General features: G+C 41.0%; 2 protein-coding genes and 1 pseudogene across 3 annotated transcripts; all 3 read left to right on the top strand.

Annotated features, from left to right (window-relative positions):
• The first annotated feature begins 717 nt into the window (after positions 1-717).
• On the top strand, positions 718-5,496 carry LOC135573029 (zinc finger protein 250-like; annotated as a pseudogene).
• A 563-nt stretch (positions 5,497-6,059) lies between these two features.
• On the top strand, positions 6,060-12,410 carry LOC135572859 (gastrula zinc finger protein XlCGF57.1-like). Of its 2 annotated transcripts, none has more exons than XM_065021371.1 (2): positions 6,060-6,611; positions 7,487-12,410. In XM_065021371.1, exons 1-2 carry the CDS (start codon positions 6,446-6,448, stop codon positions 8,725-8,727), a joined length of 1,407 nt encoding a protein of 468 aa, XP_064877443.1. In that variant the 5' UTR covers positions 6,060-6,445; the 3' UTR covers positions 8,728-12,410. The 2 variants fall into 2 exon arrangements, with proteins under 2 accessions (XP_064877443.1, XP_064877444.1); XM_065021372.1 differs by having other exon boundaries at positions 6,060-6,602.
• Positions 12,411-18,603: 6,193 nt separating this feature from the next.
• On the top strand, positions 18,604-20,382 carry LOC115127388 (zinc finger protein 629-like). Its single transcript, XM_029657001.2, has one exon. The coding sequence runs from the start codon at positions 19,202-19,204 to the stop codon at positions 20,327-20,329; it is 1,128 nt and encodes a 375-aa protein (XP_029512861.2). The 5' UTR covers positions 18,604-19,201; the 3' UTR covers positions 20,330-20,382.
• Positions 20,383-22,423: the final 2,041 nt, after the last annotated feature.

Here is a 22,423-nt window from a genome sequence, read left to right on the forward strand (position 1 = left end):
TGACTGTCAGTGGCTAACATATTTTATTACATTAGATATAACTCAACAAATAGTGGAGACCCCAACTGAATTTTAAATGTATTAACTTTACGGAAATTGATCTGAGAGCTTTCAAAATGTCGGGTCACCAGTTAACCATCTCTGATATAACGCTATAAAATACAACAAAATGTTTGGAGATTTGTATTACATATTTGAATAATCTAATGTTAGAATGAAACAACCAAGGCCTTTAAACACTTGTTGGACAAATGTCAAAATGAGATTCCTTTTATGGCGTCTGATGGAGTTGACATTTAGTAAGTTGCATTTTCAGAAATAAATGTATTAATATGAAGAAAAATATTTGTGTGAAAATGTTTCCCGTCTTTCAAGAATACCATGAATCCAGTTGGTTGCATTTTATGGAAACAAGTAATAATTAGGTTATTTGGTTAATATTAAGACAAATATTGGTGGGAAAAAAAGGTAGAGCTTGTCTCGTCTTTCAAGAATCCCAGAACAACAGTATCTATTCACATTGTCGATCTGTAGCGTGTAGTAAAACCCCATCCACATGGGGGCGCTGTGATTTGTTTATGGGCTTGCCACACGCTGACAAAAACAGAACAAAACGCAAGTAAAACTAAGGGAGGGTTTGTTTTGTTTGTGAACACCATTTTTCCCTCGTGGATGTAAACATACTAGCTGAATACCCAACTCTCCGTTGACTGAAACATGTCTAAACTACAGTTGTTTCGTGTGTTTTTAAATGAGCGTTTAACGGCGGCAGCTGTGGAGATTTTCGGGGCATTTGAAGAAACGGTAGCGGAGTACCAGGAGGAGAATGATCGGCTACGGAGACTGCTGCGGATCACACCGGAGATACAACTATGTAGAATAGTTCGTATGTAGATCTTCAGATGGCTACAATGAACAAAAATTTGAACGCAATAATTTCTATGATTTTACTGAGTTACAGTTCATATAAGGAATTCAATCAATTGAGAAATAAATTAGGCCTAATCTATGGATTTCACATTAATGGGAATGCAAATATGCATCTGTTGGTCACAGATGTGTGTGGGGGGGGTCAATATCTGGTGTGGCCACCAAATTGTATTTGTCACATGCGCTGCAGTAAAATAACAGTAGCGAGGCTATATACAGGAGGTACCGGTACAGAGTCAATGTGTGAGGGCACAGGTTAGTTGAAGTAATTGGTAATATGTATATGTTGTGACTATGTCTAGATATCATGGTCCAAACACACTAAGACAGCTGTGAAGAGGGCACGACAAAGCCTCTTCCCCCTCAGGAGTCTGAAAACATTTAGCGTGGGTCCTCATCCTCAAAATATTCTACAGCTGCACCATCGAGAGCATGGTTGCATCACTGCCTGGCATGGCAACTGCTCGGGCCAGGCTTCCTGCTATCCAGGACCTCTATACCAGGCGGTGTCAGAGGAAGGCTCTAAAAATTGTCAGACTCCAGCCACCCCAGTCATAGACTGTTCTCTCTGCTACCGCACAACAAGCGGTACCAGAGCGCCAAGTCTAGGTCCAAAAGGCTTCTTAACAGCTTCTACCCCCACGCCATAAGACTCCTAAACGGCTAACCAGCAAGCAGGTGTGTTGTTACCACCCCTCACCACCTGGGGGCGGCCCGTCAGGAAGTCCAGGATCCAGTTGTAGAGGGAGGTGTTTAGTCCCAGGATCCTTAGCTTGTTGATGAGCTTTGAGGGCTCTATGGTGTTGAACGCTGAGTTGTAGTCAATGACCAGCATTCTCACATAGGTGTTCCTTTTGTCCAGGTGGGAAAGGGCAGAGTGGAGTGCAATAGAGATTGCATCATCTGTGGAGCTGTTGGGGCGGTATGCAAATTGGAGTGGTTCTTGGGTTTCTGAGATAATGGTGTTGTTGTGAGCCATGAATAACTACAGTGGGGCAAAAAAGTATTTAGTCAGCCACCAATTGTGCAAGTTCTCCCACTTTAAAAGTGGCCTGTAATTTATCATAGGTACACTTCAACTATGACAGACAAAATGAGAAGAAAAAAAATCCAGAAAATCACATTGTAGGATTTTTAATGAATTTATTTGCAAATTATGGTGGAAAATAAGTATTTGGTCAATAACAAACGTTTATCTCAATACTTTGTTATATACCCTTTGTTGGCAATGACAGGTCAAACGTTTTCTGTAATTCTTCACAAGGTTTTCACACACTGTTGCTGGTATTTTGGCCCATTCCTCCATGCAGATCTCCTCTAGAGCAGTGATGTTTTGGGGCTGTTGCTGGGCAACACAGACTTTCAACTCCCTCCAAAGATTTTCTATGGGGTTGAGATCTGGAGACTGGCTAGGCCACTCCAGGACCTTGAAATGCTTCTTACGAAGCCACTCCTTTGTTGCCCAGGCGGTGTGTTTGGGATCATTGTCATGGTGAAAGACCCAGCCACGTTTCATCTTCAATGCCCTTGCTGATGGAAGGCTTTGTTACTTTGGTCCCAGCTCTCTGCAGGTCATTCACTAGGTCCCCCCGTGTGGTTCTGGGATTTTTGCTCACCGTTCTTGTGATCATTTTGACCCCACGGGGTGAGATCTTGCGTGGAGCCCCAGATCGAGGGAGATTATCAGTGGTATTGTATGTCTTCCATTTCCTAATAATTGCTCCCACAGTTGATTTATTCAAACCAATCTGCTTACCTATTGCAGATTCAGTCTTCCCAGCCTGGTGCAGGTCAACAATTTTGTTTCTGGTGTCCTTTGACAGCTCTTTGGGCTTGGCCATAGTGGAGTTTGGAGTGTGACTGTTTGAGGTTCTGGACAGGTGTCTTTTATACTGATAACAAGTTCAAACAGGTGCCATTAATATAGGTAACGAATGGAGGACAGAGGAGCCTCTTAAAGAAGAAGTTACAGGTCTGTGAGAGCCAGAAATCTTGCTTGTTTGTAGGTGACCAAATACTTATTTTCCACCATAATTTGCAAATAAATTCATTTAAAATCCTACAAGGTGATTTTCTGGATTTTTTTCTAATTTTGTCTGTCATAGTTGAAGTGTATCTATGATGAAAATTGCAGGCCTCTCTCATCTTTTTAAGTGGGAGAACTTTGCAATTGGTGGCTGACTAAATACTTTTTTGCCCCACTGTATATAAACCACGTCCTCTGCAAACACACCTTGAATCCATGTGTTTGACATGGGGGAGGGGACCAGTAACTTTATGATCAAACTGTATCAATGTAGAAGCAACAGTCATTTTCACACTTTGGTCTGGTTTCCTTCAAATATCATCCAGTTTCATGAAAACATACTTTGACTGCTCATGACCTTTAACTGTCCACGTGCTCTGGCAGAGTTCCCGGTCACATGCTGTTTTCAATTAGAGAAATTGGTTCTTGAGTTCAGTTCTGCTTTAAGAAGATGCATTTTAGAAATAGGTGGGTTTATGTCTGTGGCTGTGCCAGCTAGTGACGACTGTCTAAAGGCTCTATAGAAAACCTCTGCTCATCTCTCCTTTCCTCCATATTCCCTGCAGCTCGCTGTCTCTGAAGAGGTTCTCCCTGAGCAGCAGCACTGTGAGCAGGAGTGGAGCCCCAGTCTGGGGCAGGAGAACCCAGAGCTTCCACAGATTAAAGAGGAACAGGAGGAACTCAGGACCAGTCAAGAGGAAGAGCAGCTTCAAGGGCTGGAGGCTGATATCAAATTCACTCCTTCCTGTGTGAAAAGTGAATGTGATCAGGAGGACCCACTTCAGCCCTTCACTTCTCCCCAAACCCAGACTGTGGAGAACAGAGAGAGTGACCCTAAACAAGTGGTTCTCACACATTTTCTTACTGTGACCCACCTTAAGGGTCTCTACATTTCCTGTGACCCTCAAGATAATCAAAACAATGCCTCCAGCCACAACTCAGCTGTAAGCAGAATCCTAGTAGAACTTGACAGCAGCCCACCATTGGATCCCAGCCCACCATTGGATCCCAGCCCGTCATTGGATCCCAGCCCGTCATTGGATCCCAGCCCGTCATTGGATCCCAGCCCGTCATTGGATCCCAGCCCATCATTGGATCCCAGCCCGTCATTGGATCCCAGCCCTTCATTGATCCCAGCCCGTCATTGGATCCCAGCCCTTCATTGAATCCAAACCCATCGATGGGGGAACACTGTTTTAAACCCAGCACCAGGTCTAGAAAACCTCACCACTGCAGTGACTGTGGTGAAATGTCTGCTCTGAAAGCTGACCTGCAGAGGCATTTGACTCTCTCCAAGAAGAGACTCAGCGAATGCCGCTTCTGCAGAAAACGATACAACTCCACCTGTAAACTGAAGGCCCATGTCTGCTTCTGTCAAAGTGGAAAACTCTGCACCTGTTCTGTTTGTGGCAAGACCTTCAAACTCAAAGGAGATCTGTCCAAGCACATGAGGATTCACACAGGGGAGAAATAATTTAAGTGTGGCGACTGTGGGAAGAGTTTTAGTCAAAAGGGGACCCTAACCTCGCATATACGGACTCATACAGGAGAGAAACCATTTCGCTGTGGTGACTGTGGGAAATGTTTCAGTTATAAACGGACCTTATCTTTACATATGCTGACTCACATAGGAGAGAAATCATGACTGTGGGAAATGTTTCAGTTATAAACACGACCTTATCTTTACATATGCGGACTCACACAGGAGAGAAACCATTTCGCTGTGGTGACTGTGGGAAATGTTTCAGTTATAAACGGACCTTATCTTTACATATGCTGACTCACACAGGAGAGAAATCATGACTGTGGGAAAGCTTTAATCAGAAGGGAGCCTAGGGACCATAAACTGATTCTGTGACATCTATTTCTCCCTCCAGACAGATGTAAAGTAACTAGACCAGAGAGTAGCAGAGAGCACTGTGGAGAGAAACGGCAGGTTACCAATAGAATAGATCAGAGACCAGAGGAACTTTAATCCAGAAGCATGGAGAGCAGGTCCCTAGGAGAGGTATCATTGTGTCGTCCTCCACCAACCACCGGATGTGAGTCTTTGAGCATGTACTCAGTCTCTCAACACTCTCCGAGGCTTTTTAGAGGAAAATACTGCCTTATCAGGTCATGTCACAAGTCTGACAGTGGCACTGCTAATGAACTCAGTGCTGACATTTCTCCTTTCTCCCCACTAGATGGCACTGTTGGACATGTTACCCATTACTTAACACACACACTGTATTTCAGCTAAACAGGACCAGACATGACTGACCATAAGGGGATGTCATCAAATAGATGTTGTGTACTGCGGGGTCAAGGGTGACTGTAAAATGATTCGGTTGTCAACACCAGGAGTGTCAAAGTACTAACATGTATGTTATCCAGATTTATCCCAATGTGAAGGAGTTACATTAATACAATAGAAAAAGGTGTAGACTGGTTATCTGCTTAAATGTTCCCAGAAAGAGGACATCTTTTCATTCTATACATACAGGCTTCTAGACTAATGCATGTTGAGTAAATAAAACTAAACGCATGTTTGCCCCTCAGTGTCCCTCTGATTAAGAGGTGTCTGCATCACATCCTACTGCAGCCAAAGGAAATCTTAAGGGTTAATGTATAACTATAAATGTTGTTTTAAGTTCTGAATCTAGAAAGACATGGCAAAATGCCCGCCGTCTGGTAATTTGATTTATAAGTTTAGATAGCTGGCCGTTAAACTCATTTACCAGTCTAAAAAATGTTAGCTGACATAAGATAATTGAGTGACTGTCAGTGGCTGACATATCAAGAGAGAAACTGCTGATGCACAACTACATTTCAATATTGCACCTTGTGTATTTTACTACATTACATTAGATATTATAACGCCCAACAATTAGTGGAGACCCCAACTGAATTTTTTTAAATGATTTATCTGCTTACGGAAATTGATCTGAGGGCCTTCAAAAGGCCGGGTCACCAATTAACCATCCCTGATATAGTACTATCAAATAAAACAAAACGTTTGGAGATTTGTATTACATATTTGAATAATCTAATGTTAGAATGACACAATCAAAGACTTTAAACAGTTGTTGGACAATAAATGTAAAAATGAACTTCCTTTTATGGGGTTAGATGGAGTTGACATAAATCCACTTAGTTGCATTTTCAGAAAACATCCTAATTTTTAAAATGTATATCTGGTTCATCAAAATGTATATTTCAAATGTTGTTTATATGAAGAAAAATATTTGTGTGAAAAAGGTGGAGTTTGTCCCGTCTTTCAAGAATCCTTGAGCTACAGCATCTATTCCCAGTATCATTGGTCTGTAGCCTGTAGTAAAACCCCATCACAATGGGGGCGCTGTGATTTGTTTCTGGTCTCGTTTCCCGCTGACAAAAACAGAAAAAAACAATACGGAAGTAAAATGGTAGGGAGAGTTTGTTTGGGTTTGTTTGTCCTCGTCCGCGAAAACATACATGCTGAATACCCAACTTTCAGTCGACTAAAACATGTCTAAACTACAGTCGTTTCGTGTGTTTTTAAATGAGCGTTTAACCGCGGCAGCTGTGGAGATTTTCGGGGCATTTGAAGAAACGGTAGCGGAGTACCAGGAGGAGAATGATCGGTTACGGAGACTGCTGCAGATCACACCGGAGATAAAACTATGTAGGATAGGTTCGTATGTAGATCTTCAGATGGCTACGCTGAACAAAAATATAAATACATTTAACAATTTCTAACATTTTACTAAGTTACAGTTAATATAAGGAATTAAATCAATTGAAATAAATTCATTGTGCCCTAATCTATGGATTTCACATCAACGGGAATGCAGATATCCATCTGTTGGTCACATATATCTTTAAAAAGGTAGGGGGGGGGGGACCTCTATACCAGACGGTGTCAGAGGAAGGCCCTAAAAATTGTCAGACTTCAGCCACCCTAGCAAAGTCTAGGTCCAAAAGGCTTCCTAACAGCTTTTACCCCCAAGCCATGGATTTGTTGGGGTGGTATGCAAATTGGTGTGGGTCTAGGGTTTCTGAGATGATGGTGTTGATGTGAGCCATGACCAGCTGTATAAACCACACCCCTCTGCAAACACGACTTCTCCGATGTTTGTGACAATGCAGTACTTATTTAAAGAGAAGAGAATATTATGTTAGCACACATTAAAATTAAGTGATGTCACCTTGTCCCCTTAATAATGAGTCCAAGTGTTTGACATGGGGGAGGGAACCAGTAACTTTATGATCAAACTTTATCAATGTAGAAGCAACAGTCATTTTCACACTTTGGTCTGGTTTCCTTCAAATATCATCCAGTTTCATGAAACACATACTTCTGACTGCTCATGACCTTTAACTGTCCACGTGCTCTGGCAGAGTTCCCGGTCACATGCTGTTTTCAATTAGAGAAATTGGTTCTTGAGTTCAGTTCTGCTTAAAGAAGATGCAAATCCCTAGTGGGATTTATGATTGTGGCTGTGCCAACTAGTGATGACTGTCTAACGGCTGTATAGATAACCTCTGCTCCTCTCTCATTTCCTCCAGATTCCCTGCAGCTCTCTCTCGCTGTCTCTGAAGAGGTTCTCTGTGAGCAGGAGTGGAGCCCCAGTCTGGGGCAGGAGAACCCAGAGCTTCCACAGATTAAAGAGGAACAGGAGGAACTCAGGACCAGTCAGAGGGAAGAGCAGCTTCAAGGGCTGGAGGCTGATATCAAATTCACTCCTTCCTGTGTGAAAAGTGAATGTGATCAGGAGGACCTACTTCAGTCCTTGACTCTTCCCCAAACCCAGACTGTGGAGAACAGAGAGCGTGACCCTAAACAAGTGGATCTCACACCTTTTGTTACTGTGACCCACTTTAAGGGTCTCTACATTCCCTGTGACCCTCCAGATAATCAAAACAATCCCTCCAGCCACAGCTCAGCCGTAAGCAGTGACCCAGTAGGACTTGACAGCAGCCCGCGATTGGATCCCAGCCCATCGATGGCGGAACATTGTTCCAGCACGTCTAGAAAAACTCACCACTGCCGTGAATGTGGTGAAAAGTTTGCTCTGAAAGCTGACCTGCAGAGGCATATGACTCTCTACAAGAAGAGACTCCGTGAATGCAGTTTCTGCAGAAAACGCTGCACCTCCACCTGTAAACTAAAGGCCCATATCCGCCTCTGTCACAGTGGGAGACCCTGCACCTGCCCTGTTTGTGCCAAGACCTTCAAACTCAAAGGATATCTGTCCAAGCACATGAGGATTCACACAGGAGTGGGAGAGAAACCATTTAGCTGTGGAGACTGTGGGAAAAGCTTCAATTTGAAGGGGAACCTAAAGAACCATATGTTGACTCACACAGGAGATAAATCATTTAGCTGTGGAGACTGTGGGAAAAGCTTCATTCATAAGTGGAACCTAAGGAGCCATATGCTGACTCACACAGGAGAGAAACCATTTAGCTGTGGAGACTGTGGGAAAAGCTTCAATCAGGAGGGGAACCTACGGATCCATAAACAGACTCACACAGGAGGGAAACCATTTAGCTGTGATAACTGTGGGAAAAGCTTTAATCAGAAGGGGTCCCTAAAGAAGCATAAACTGACTCACACAGGAGAGAAACCGTTTAGCTGTAGTGACTGTGGGAAAAGCTTCAATCAGAAGGGGAACCTAAGAAACCATAAACTCACTCACACAGGAGAGAAACCATTTAGCTGTAATGATTGCGGAAAAAGCTTCACTCAAAAGTCTAACTTACTGACGCATGTGAAAAAAATACACAAAGGAGGAAAACAGGATTAAAACTGAAAGAAAGAACATTATGACAAAGATCTATTTAGTCACAAGATGAACATAAAAAGTCAGGATGTGGACAATATTCTGAGTACACGCTCAGACACACATAGCTGGAATAAGTAAATGAAGTCTATGAGAGAATAGTCAGATTAACTGATGACTAAAATATTAGTGCAGATGGCATTGTTTTGTTACGTGCATAGATGTGTTATAGGTAATGAATGAGTAGGGAACAGTGCAGATGGCATTGTTTTGTTACGTGCATAGATGTGTTATAGGTAATGAATGAGTAGGGAACAGTGCAGATGGCATTGTTTTGTTACGTGCATAGATGTGTTATAGGTAATGAATGAGTAGGGAACAGTGCAGATGGCATTGTTTTGTTACGTGCATAGATGTGTTATAGGTAATGAATGAGTAGGGAACAGTGCAGATGGCATTGTTTTGTTACGTGCATAGATGTGTTATAGGTAATGAATGAGTAGGGAACAGTGCAGATGGCATTGTTTTGTTACGTGCATAGATGTGTTATAGGTAATGAATGAGTAGGGAACAGTGCAGATGGCATTGTTTTGTTACGTGCATAGATGTGTTATAGGTAATGAATGAGTAGGGAACTTCTGAAATTCTACAGATTTTGTGGCACAGCAGGAATAAACACAAACCAAAAAGTAAAATAATGGAATTAAGGAATATATAAATATTAGGATGAGCCATGTCGGAGTGGCATTGACTAAAATACAGTAGAATAGAATACAGTATATTCATATGAGATGAGTAAAGCCGTATGTAAATATTATTAAAGTGAGTAGTGTTCCATTATGCAAGTGGCCAGTGAATTCAAGTCTATGTATATAGGGCAGCAGCCTCTAAGGTTCAGGGTTAGGTAACCGGGTGGAAGCCGCCCAAGAGAACATTCTCAAATATATGGGTGTAAAACACTGTTAGAAGCACTGTTTGTGTGGGGGTGGCTGTCCCTAGCATTGCCAAAAGACAAAGAGCTGTGACTGGATCAGTGGTTCACCAATCAGGGCCTTGATGGGCTTGGCAACAGTAACAAAGGGTGATGTGTAATGAAACTAGGGTGCGCGTGCCCTGGGTAAACAATTTTTTGGGGTGGGGGGGGCATTTCTTTATGAGCATCGGGTAACGTCCTCGGAACAAACCGGGAACTAGACAAAAACCTCCAGGAGAGAGCATGGCACAACGTCACATGAACCTTTAGGGACCATGACACAACATCCCAAGAATTCCTTAAAAACGTCCTCGAGACCAGCCAGGAATTAGACAGATCCTCTAGGGAGCCATGACACAACGTCCTGACGACTTTAGGCGACCATTTTGTGACGTCCTGGGAGGTCCCAACGACTCATTGTTTACATAGAAGTTATGTTATTCATTAAATAAGTAACATTTACTACGTGTTATTTCATATTTTTGATGTCTTCACTATTATTCTACAATGTATAAAATAGTAAAAATAAAAACCCTTGAATGTGTAGGTGTGTCCAAACTTTTGACTGGTACTGTACAGTCGGCCAAAAGGTTTGAGAATGACACACAAAGTTTGCTGCTTCAGTGTCTTTAGATATTTTCGTCAGATGTTGCTATGGAATACTGAAGTATAATTACAAGCATTTCATAAGTGTCAAAGGCTTTTATTGACAATTACATGAAGTTGATGCAAAGAGTCAATATTTGCAGTGTTGACCCTTCTTTTTCAAGACCTCTGCAATCCGCCCTGGCATGCTGTCAATTAACTTCAGGGCCACATCCTGACTGATGGCAGCCCATTCTTGCATAATTAATGCTTGGAGTTTGTCAGAATTTGTGGGTTTTTGTTTGTCCACCCGCCTCTTGAGGATTGACCACAAGTTCTCAATGGGATTAAGGTCTGGGGAGTTTCCTGGCCATGGACCCAAAATATTGATGTTTTGTTCCCCGAGCCACTTATCACTTTTGCCTTATGGCAAGGTGCTCCATCATGGTGGAAAAGACCTTGTTCGTTGCCAAACTGTTCCTGGATGGTTGGGAGAAGTTGCTCTCGGAGGATGTGTTGGTACCATTCTTTATTCATGGCTGTGTTCTTAGGCAAAATTGTGAGTGAGCCCACTCCCTTGGCTGAGAAGCAACCCCACACATGAATGGTCTCAGGATGCTTTACTGTTGGCATGACACAGGACTGATGGTAGCGTTCACCTTGTCTTCTCCGGACAAGCTTTTTTCCGGATGCCCCAAACAATCGGAAAGGGGATTCATCAGAGAAAATGACTTTACCCCAGTCCTCAGCAGTCCAATCCCTGTACCTTTTGAAGAATATCAAAGCAATGATGAAGACACGTGTTTCCTTGCAGGTAACCATGGTTGACAGAGGAAGAACAATGATTCCAAGCACCACCCTCCTTTTGAAGCTTCCAGTCTGTTATTCAAACTCAATCAGCATGACAGAGTGATCTCCAGCCTTGTCCTCGACAGCACTCACACCTGTGTTAACGAGAGAATCATTGACATGATGTCAGCTGGTCCTTTTGTGGCAGGGCTGAAATGCAGTGGAAATGTTTTTGGGGGATTCAGTTCATTTGCATGGCAAATAGGGACTTTGCAATTAATTGCAATTCATCTTATCACTCTTCATAACATTCTGGAGTATATGCAAATTGCCATCATACAAACTGAAGTAGCAGACTTTGTGAAAATTAATATATGTCATTCTCAACACTTTTGGCCACGACTGTACATACATTTTACATACAGTAATTACATAATAATACATGACTGAACATAGACTCCTTACTCCCACCCTCAGCCACTCTCAGCCCATCTTACCTATCACCATAGACCACCGTCGTTTGATTGACATGTGCCATATATTTATGAATTGTGCCGTGATGTTTTTTATACATTTTGAACCTTTCTAATCGTATAGTATCCACAGATTGTGAGCCAAAGATGTAAACCTTTACTACAAGTTATTTCACTGACTGTGGCTTTCCAAATTGCCCAACACTGCTATTTGTAAGGTTCATTTTAAATGAATGTTGTGTTTTTTTTTACCATTCCTGAACCTGTGACCAGAGACAAGCTACATAGAGGCAATAGCAGAATAAATGATCTACGGAGTCTGTCTCTGCAGCCAAATCTACAGAGTTGAGATTGTTGAATGCCCCATATATATAGCATTCTGTTGGTGGCAAGAGTGTTGTATAACAATTGGAAAATCTCGAAGTGTTGAATCAAGTGTTGTTTGTATCAGTTCATAAACCATGTGCCATGGAATCGGTACATCGAAAATCTCTTCCCATTTATTTTGCAGCCTGTATGGCGAAGCTGTCAACATTTTTGTCCTCAAATGAAACTGGTATATTTTTCTGTTTATGCCAATTCTTTCCAGCCCATTTGTATCTTTACTATATGTCAGACAAACAAGTGCCCTACCTTCTCCCTCTTCCACTTGTCTCCTCCATTTCTGTGGTAATGCGTCAATCAGTTGGTTGTATGTTTGGATTGAACAGACATTCCTATATATTTTCAATAGCTGCATATGTGACATAACTCCTCTGTTTCTATTCATAATATTATTAAATATAATATTTAAAGAATGTTTTTTATTCATCAGTATATTTGAGTTTAACATTTGTTGTAATATATGTTCTATCTTTTCTGGAGGATAAAACTGACATTTTAACCCACTTTGTATGTCTTGTTTAAGAAAGGGTGATACTTTAATTTCATTTTAAATTAGTCGGAAATTAGAAGTTGTAATCTGCATGAAGGCAAAAAGGCTACTTTTTAAACAAATGTACTTAATCTACTGGAGAACCATTTTGGGTTTAAGTAGAATTGATGTATGAGTGAATCCTTTAATGAGAGGTTTAAAGCTTTAATATTTCATCATCTTAGCCCCCAAACTCATGTTCATTATATAAATAGGCACGTTTAATTTTGTATGGCTTAGCTTTCGAAATAAAATGATATATTTTGCTCATAGGATTTTAAAAACAAGTTGTCTGGAGTCCCATTAGTACGTAAGTAAACTGTGGTGGGACCAAAGAGTTCATCAATGTGAATTTTCCATAAACAGAAGTATTTGCCTCTCCATGGTTGCAGAATCTTATCTATTTTTGTTAACCTTCTATTGAAATTGATTGTGGTAAGTTAATTTATATTTTTTGAGATGTGAATAACAAGTATGTCTACTTCACCATCCGCCCATGTCACGCCCTGACCTTAGAGCGCCGTTTTATTTCTCTATTTGGTTAGGTCAGGGTGTGATTCGGGGTGGGCATTCTATGTTGTTTGTTTCTATGTTTTGGCCGGGTATGGTGCATCACGGAGCATGCTCGACAGGAAGCTAGATATTCTAGCACAGGGATGGGCCCACCTTTTGAAGGCCCTAGGATCAATCCCCTCAGAAAATATTATTTTGTATTATTATACTCTTTTTTTTAACTGTCTGGGTCTCAACTTACATTTGTGAGTTAGGATAGTACAAAACACAAGGTGCAATTTTGACATTTGGTTGAGCATTAACAGTTGCCTCTTATGTCAGTCACTGATAGTCACTCAATTAGCCCATGTCAGCTAACATTTTCTAGTCTAGTGGTCGAATTACCAACCGGGGGGCCCACATTGATTTTATTAGTTAGTCTCACTCAGATATCATATTAAAAATTGCAAACATGGACCATTTCTCTGTCCTGCTAAGCATTCAAAATGTAACAACTACTTTTGGGTAAGAGAGAACATTTATTGAGTAAAAAGTAAAAGTTGTCAAAAACATAAATAGTAAAGTACAGATACCCCAAAATACGACTTCAGTAAAAATACTTTGAAGTACTACTTAAGTACTTTACACCACTGTCGGATAGCTGGCCAATGAAGTGGATCTATTACACTAATGTGGATCCTTTCAGTAAGCTACAACAACATGAGAAGTGAGAATGTGAATTGTATTTCTAATCTCTCTCTGTGTGTAGCGAGTTTAGAAGGGGTGAGTGTAACGGAGTTAAAATCATATCGTAAACTCATTCCACAGCCAGCTTGAAATGTCACCAATGGAACTGTCAAAATAGATATGTTTCCGTACTCAACAGTTGGTACGTTGTCAAGGAGAGCGGTCACATGTTTGCAAGCAGCGGATCACTGGTTGGAGTCCAGTATGGGGGAAAGGGACCGTGGAGGAAGCTATACTGTTACCAGACCACCGTTTCACAGGGATACTAGGAGAAACAGGAGTACAACCACATATAGAATAATGGTTAGTTAAAAACTGAATGCTGTCCTGCTGTGCTGATTTGTCTTGTTGTGCGGCTGACTGTACGGCAACACATTGCCGTCAATACTTTACTCACAACGAAACAAATGACCCAAGTGGTGACGACAGAGAGTAGAAAAGTGTCTTCTGTTTCTCGATCCTCTTTGAGTAGATGCCAATTTCACTTCAGTCAGAATTTCAATGTGTTCCACTTATACTCCAAGGAGCCTTGAAATGAATGCTACCTTTCAATAAACAAAGATATCAATGGAGGAATGTCATGTAATTATATAATGACGTGGTTTGGTTGCCCTTGCAGTCCCACTACTATTCAGTTTTCTGTTGTGACTCACGTCATCATTGTGTTGTCCTTGATCTGTCTTAACTCCTTTTTACACCTCTGTGGATGATAACCCTGGTACATAAATCATGGAAACAGGGATGAACACTGTGGATGATAACCCTGGTACATAAATCATAGAAACAGGGCTGAACACTGTGGATGATAACCCTGGTACATAAATAATGGAAACAGGGCTGAACACTGTGGATGATAACCCTGGTACATAAATCATGGAAACAGGGATGAACACTGTGGATGATAACCCTGGTACATAAATAATGGAAACAGGGATGATCACTGTGGATGATAACCCTGGTACATAAATCATGGAAACAGGGATGAACACTGTGGATGATAAGCATTGTACATAAATCATGGAAACAGGGATGAACACTGGATTATAAGCCTGGTACATTAGTCATGGAAACAGGGCTGAACACAGTGGATTATAAGCCTGGTACATTAGTCATGGAAACAGGGATGAACACGGTGGATGATAAGCATTGTACATAAATCATGGAAACAGGGCTGAACACTGGATTATAAGCCTGGTACATTAGTCATGGAAACAGGGCTGAACACAGTGGATTATAAGCCTGGTACATTAGTCATGGAAACAGGGATGAACACGGTGGATGATAAGCCTGGTACATTAGTCATGGAAACAGAGCTGAACACAGTGGATTATAAACCTGGTACATTAGTCATGGAAACAGGGCTGAACACAGTGGATTATAAGCCTGGTACATTAGTCATGGAAACAGGGATGAGCACAGTGGATTATAAACCTGGTACATTAGTCATGGAAACAGGGATGAACACTTGAGTCCTGCTGTTGACAGTCAAATGTTTAGCGTCATGCTACACAGCTGGCTACAGACAAACACACACACACCTGTTCCCCTATGGCAACAGAGCTATTCTTTAACAACCAGTTAACCCAACTTTTGGTTTCAGATAAATTATGTATTAATAAATACAAAAAAGTGATAAAAGTAAAGTCTGATTTGATTCATGTGATAATGTAATGATTAAACAGAAATATACAAATGTATGCTTTCCAGAAAAGATCTCCTTCCATTTGTCCAAGAGTATTTCTCATCCATTTTGACCTAATGCTACTCAAACAATGATATTCAGTCGACTCCAGATAAGTGCATTTTCTATACTTACAAACTCTGTGTTAAGTAGATTACAGTGTTTTGTCAGACCCATTTCAATCGCATGTCTTTATAATTGCTCTTGATAATGACATTCTCTGGTTTAGTGCACGCTGTCCCATTAGTCCTAAGCATACACTAATAACAACGCTATTACTCAATTCAACTGTTTCGTGTTTCCACACGTAGTTATCGATTTCCATTGTAATTTATCTGTAACTTGTATTAAACCCCCCCACCCACATTGTGACGCTGTGTTGTGTTTATGGGCTCTCCACCCGCTTCTAAAAACAGAAAAATAAAATACGGAAATAAAACTAGGAGTGTGTTTGTCACCATCGTCCTTTCTTCAACTCTCAGTCGACTGAAACATGTCTAAACTACAGTCGTTTCGTGTGTTTCTAAATGAGCGTTTAACGGCGGCAGCTGTGGAGATTTTGGGTGCAGTTGAAGAAACGGTAGCGGAATACCAGGAGGAGAATGATCGGCTACGGAGACTGCTGCGGATCACACCGGAGATAAAAACTACGTAGAATAGGTTCGTATGTAGATCTAGTGATGGCTAGGTAGATAACTCAATAAATAAACTGTTTAGGTTTTAAGCGAGCTGCATTTCAATATGTTTTATTAATGGAGGAAAACATCGTCACGAATCAGGAAGTGATTTGAAGTTATAATTTTAAATGTAAAAACATTTTAAATAAATACTAGCTTATTATCTTCAGTTTGAGATTGAATAAATATTCTAGTTGTTCAATAATTGAATTCGAATGTTGGTTCACTTGAATTTACTTCTAATTGACCCAACCTTGCCTAATACATTACATTACATTACATTTAAGTCATTTAGCAGACGCTCTTATCCAGAGCGACTTACAAATTACATTAGACTTTGTTACTTTGCTGCTGATTACACACCTCTGAGGAGATGCTGTAGCTACGTTTGTTAGGAACATTTCCTCTCACAAGCTGCACAAGCCAGAATGTTTCATCAAATGTACTGTTAATTTGAATGTACTCTGTAACTGTTGACTTTTCAAAACGCTGGGTGCGTTTCGTTCGATTGAAAGTGTGCTGCGTTTCCTAACCGTTTTAACTGAACCACACATTTTTTATTTGGGGGAAAACAAGTGTGTATGTATAAAGATTATCAGTGGAGGAAAAAAGTACCCGATTGTCACACTTGAGGAAAAATAAAGATACCTTAAAAGAAAATGACTCAAGTGAAAATCACCCAGTAAAATACTACCCGTGTAAAAGTATTTGGTTTCAAATATACTTAAGTATCAAAATACACATTCCTGAGTAATAAAGCAACACTGGAGGGAATGGTATCTAAAACAATTGCAAAATATTATGGTGTCACAGGGATATTGTAAAGTGATAAGAATTCCTTAAAATTAAGTGAAAGACCCTCTGCATCTACAAGTTGGCTCACCAATAGGATATTATTTTTGGAACCAATATTCTACAAACAAAGAAGTATTTTTATACAATGTGTCCCGATTATTCCATATATAATATCTGTGTGGAGAAAAATTGTGCTTATAAATTAAGGATCATGACAAGAAAACCTGCCGATGAAAAGCAGAGTTTCACTGGAACTTTGTCAATATTATAATTGCAAACCAACATGAATTTAAGGTTACCAAAAGTAGAGAAGACATGATGAGGAATAAAGTTCTACATACAAGTGGGTCTTCTTAGGAATTGTTTTATCCAATTGATCTTAAAAGTATTATTTAAAGTAGTAAAGTCCAGAAAATTCCAATTCACCATACTCAGAAGTGTTTATTACAACAGTTTTCCTAATGTAATGGGTACGGTTTCTAAACATTAAGTTGAAAAGCTTCTGGTCTCTCTGCTTATTTTACCATAATAATATAAAGAGCAACATATGTTAGCCTAGAGATACCCTCAGCCTTGGTTATTAGGACTTTTAAAGATAAGTCACTCTGTAGCCATTGATTTAGCTTCTTCTGGGGGTTTTTAATAAGAGGGTTAAAATGTAATAAGCCTCTAGACTTCTGATCCTTATTAATGGTTATGCCTAAATATGTACGTTCTTCTTTCACTGGAATACCATAATATGAAATTGTTATACAATCTTTGACAGCCATGAGTTCACATTTCTTAATGTTAAGACATAGACCAGATGCTTCGGAAAATGATTATATCACATTGATCGATATGGGAATCTGACTAGCATATTTCAGAAAAAGTGAAGTATCGTCAGACAGTTGGGTTAAATAATGTCTTTACCAGCTATGGAAATACCTTGTACAGGACTATTATTTAAAGAATTTGTAAGAAGTTGATTAATAAAAACAGATATGGTGAGATAGGACAACCTTGCCTAATTCCTCTCTTTAACTCAAATCTAGGTGAGATGCCATGTTTCAGTTTGATAGAGCTGTTACCATTCCTATAGTCTTAATAGCCTTACATAAAAAATCTCCAATGCCACATTTCAAGGGAGTGGAAGAGGAACTGCTGCTCTGTGTCAAATGCTTTATAAAACTGGAAAAACAATACTGCCCTACCAAGCAAAAAGGCAGTAACTGCTCATAGCGTGGAACTGAGAAAAATGGCTTTTATTTACCTTGTTTCACAGTAACTTTATGCAGATACTGCTAACATGACCCCCATTTTGTCCAAAACACAATACAATAGAGGCAGGATACTTGTCCACATCATTAAGCATGTGTTTAATGGAGCAAAAAAGACATTAACTAATTTTCGAACAAATTAGCAGTTACTGTCTTTTTGCTTGGTAGGGCAGAATATGAAGCTATCCTTGGTTATTAGGTTTGAGTAGTCAAGTATGTCTAATAATAGTCTGATATCGTTAGAAATATGTATATTCCTCATAAAGCCAGACTGTGTTTCATCAATGACTGCATCCAGGACTTCAATTATTTTTGCAAGTAGTAAGGCTAATATCTTATAGCCATTATTAAGAAGACAAACTGGATGCCAGTTATGGATGAGCAGTATGGTGGTTAGGGTAGTATGGTGGTTAGGGTAGTATGGTGGTATGGTGGTTAGGGATTCTAAACTAAGGATTCCAGCTTTAACTTCTAATTGACCCCAACCCTGATGTCTAAAAGCTGTATAGAGAACCTCTGCTCCTCTCTCCTTTCCTCCAGAACCTCTGCTCCTCTCCTTTCCTTCAGAATCTCTGCTCCTCTCTCCTTTCCTCCAGAACCTCTGCTCCTCTCCTTTCCTTCAGAACCTCTGCTCCTCTCTCCTTTCCTCCAGAACCTCTGCTCCTCTCCTTTCCTCCAGAACCTCTGCTCCTCTCTCCTTTCCTCCAGAACCTCTGCTCATCTCCTTTCCTCCAGAACCTCTGCTCCTCTCTCCTTTCCTCCAGAACCTCTGCTCCTCTCCTTTCCTTCAGAATCTCTGCTCCTCTCTCCTTTCCTCCAGAACCTCTGCTCCTCTCCTTTCCTCCAGAACCTCTGCTCCTCTCTCCTTTCCTCCAGAACCTCTGCTCCTCTCTCCTTTCCTCCAGAACCTCTGCTCCTCTCCTTTCCTCCAGACTCCCTGCAGCTCTCTGTCTCTGAGGAGGAGGTTCTCCCTGAGCAGCAGCACTGTGAGCAGGAGTGGAGCCCCAGTCTGGGGCAGGAGAACCCAGAACTTCCACAGATTAAAGAGGAACAGGAGGAACTCAGGACCAGTCTGGAGGCTGATATCATAGAGTTCAAATTCACTCCTTCCTGTATGAAAAGTGAATGTGATCAGGAGGACCCACTTCAGTCCTTGACTCTTCCCCAAACTCAAACTGTGGATAACAGAGAGCGTGACCCTAAACAAGTGGATCTTACACCTTTTGTTACTGTGACCCACCTTAAGGGTCTCTACATTCCCTGTGACCCTCAAGATAATCAAAACAATCTACCCAGCCACAGCTCAACCTTAAGCAGCGACCCAGCAGCACTTGACAGCATCCCGCCATTGGATCCCAGCCCACCATTGGATCCCAGCCCGCCATTGGATCCCAGCCCACCATTGGATCCCAGCCCGCCATTGGATCCCAGCCCACCATTGGATCCCAGCCCACCATTGGATCCCAGCCCACCATTGGATCCCAGCCCACCATTGGATCCCAGCCCACCATTGGAACCCAGCCCTCCATTGGATCCCAGCCCACCATTGGAACCCAGCCCTCCATTGGATCCAAACCTATCAATGGGGGAACACTATTCCAAACCCAGCACCACGTCTAAAAAACCTCACCACTGCCGTGACTGTGGTGAAATGTTTGCTCTGAAAGCTGACCTGAAGAGTCATGCGACTCTCTTCAAGGAGAGACTTAGCGAATGCCACTTCTGCAGAAAACGCTACAATTCCACCTGTAAAGTGATGGCCCATGTCCGACTCTGTCACGGTAGGAAACCCTGCACCAGCCCTGTTTGTTGCAAGACTTTCAAACTTAAAGGAGATCTGTCCAAGCACATGAGGATTCACACAGGGGAGAAATCATTTAGCTGTGGAGACTCTGCGAAAAGCTTCAATCAGAAGGGGAATCTAAGGAACCATAAACTGACTCACACAGGAGAGAAATCATTTAGCTGTGCTGACTGTGGGAAAAGCTTCAATCAGAAAGGGTCCCTAAAGAAGCATACACTGACTCACACAGGAGAGAAACCATTTAGCTGTAGTGACTGTGGGGAAAGCTTCATTCAGAAGGGGAACCTTAGAAGCCATAAACTGACTCACACAGGAGAGAAACCATTTAGCTGTGATGATTGCGGGAAAAGCTTCAATCAAAAGTCTAATTTACTGACACATGTTATAAACATCCACAAAGGAGGAAAACAGGATAAGCTGAAAGAAAGAACATTATGACAAAGATCTATTTAGTCACAAAATGAGAATAAAAAGTCAGGATGTGGACAATATTCTGAGTACACGCAGAATATTATTATTATATATATATTTTTTCATTTAACCTTTATTTAACTTGGCAAGTCAGTTAAGAACAAATTCCTATTTACAATGAAATGATACCAAAAGGCCTCCTGCAGGGACAGGGGCTGGGATTAAAAATACAAAATAAATTAAATAAAAATATTGGACAAAACACACATCATGACAAGAGACAACACAACATAAATAGAGACCTAAGACCGCAACATAGCATGGCGATTTTCATGAGCTCGCACTGTCAGATAAGTTGACTTGACAACTAAGTATGTTTGTGCCTCAGTATCAAATCAAATGTTATTTGTCACGTGCCGACTACAACAGGTAGGAAAATATTTACTAAATTAACTATTTTCTTTATTTGATAAAAGATAAAAAATAAAAGAACAGTAAGGAGGCTATATACAGGGGGTACAGGTTAGTTGAGGTAATATGTACATGCAGTGGTGTGGAAAAAGTACTCAATTGCCATACATTAGCAAAAGTAAATATACCTTAATAGAAAATGACAGTAAAATACTACTTCAGTAAAAGTCTAAAAGTATTTGGTCTTAAATATACTTACTAATAAAAAGTAATAGTAGTATCATAGTATCAAAAGTAAAAGTATAAATCATTTCACATTCCTTATATTAAGCAAACCAAATGGCACAATTTGATTTAGATTTTGTTTTATTGGATTGTATTTTTTTAGATAGCCAGGGGCACGCTCCAACACTCAGACATAATACATAGTATAAGGTACCCCTAAAAACTACTTCAGTCGTACTTTAAAGTATTTTTACTACATGTTTACCATTGTGCACACCTGGGTCGGGGTAAAGTGACCATGCATAGATAATAAACAGCGAGTAGCAGCAGCGTAGAAAACGTTTGGGGGTAGAAGCTGTTAAGGAGCCTTTTGGACCTAGACCTGGCGCTCCGGTACCGCTTGCCGTGCGAAAGCAGAGAGAACAGTCTAACGACTTGGGTGGCTGGAGTCTTTGGCAATTGCCTCTGATTAAGAGGTGTCTGCATCACATCCTACTGCAGCAAAAGGAATTCGGTTAGCTGGCCAATGAAGTGGATCTATTACACTAACAAGGATCCTTTCAGTAGGCTACAACAACATGAGAAGTGAGTATTTCTAATCTCTCTTTCCCTCCCTGTGTGTAGCGAGTTTAGAAATGGTGAGTGTAATGGACCGAGGTAAAGACCGTTTCAGGTTGGATATTCGACGGATATTCGCCTGTAGTTTTCCTTACCTCCACCAACAGCAGTTAGGGACCGTCAACATTGTGACAAATCAAATTTTCAAAATGCCAATAGCTATTTAACCATTACTCCTAAAACTTTCAAACTGGTTCTAGCTAACCCTATGGTATACACACACATTGCACACATTTCTTTTGTCGATTTACATCTCACACTATTTTAAATTATTTATTTACATATTTGAATTTCAATAGCTCATTAATCATATGACCTACTGGACTCAAACAAGGTTCAGAATGTCCCCTAACTACCCTTCTACATTGCACACCCTTTGGTTTGTCCATTTTCATCTCACATGAGATTTTTCAAAATGTAAAATTTCAATAGCTCCTTGGTCATGTGACCTAGTGACTTCAAACAAGGTTCAGAATGTCCAGTCAGTGGGCCTACATATTAATAAGCATTTTTCTAAGGCTGGCCTTGCTTTCCACCTGGCTACCCCTACCCCGGTCAACAGCTCTGCACCCCCACAGCAACTTGCCCAAGCCTCTCCCATTTCTCCTTCACCCTAATCCAGATACCTGATGTTCTGAAAGAGTTGCAAAATCTGGACCCCTACAAATCAGCAGGACTAGACAATCTGGACCATCTCTAAAATTATCTGCCGCAATTGTTGCAACCCCTATTACTAGCCTGTTCAACCTCTCTTCCGTATCGTCTGAGATCCCTAAAGATTGGAAAGCTGCCGCGGTCATCCCCCTCTTCAAAGGGGGTGACACTCTAGACCCAAACTGTTACAGACCTACATCTATCCTACCCTGA

The sequence above is a fragment of the Oncorhynchus nerka genome, linkage group LG8 (assembly GCF_034236695.1).
Source record: "Oncorhynchus nerka isolate Pitt River linkage group LG8, Oner_Uvic_2.0, whole genome shotgun sequence".
Classification (NCBI taxonomy): Eukaryota; Metazoa; Chordata; class Actinopteri; order Salmoniformes; family Salmonidae; genus Oncorhynchus; species Oncorhynchus nerka.

Coding starts and splice junctions, on each gene's coding strand:
- LOC135572859 (XM_065021371.1), top strand. CDS start 6,446: ATGTCTAAACTACAGTCGTTTCGTGTGTTTTTAAATGAGCGTTTAACC. Junction 6,612..7,486: donor GATAAAACTATGTAGGATAG/GTTCGTATGTAG, acceptor CATTTCCTCCAG/ATTCCCTGCAGCTCTCTCTC.
- LOC115127388 (XM_029657001.2), top strand. CDS start 19,202: ATGAAAAGTGAATGTGATCAGGAGGACCCACTTCAGTCCTTGACTCTT.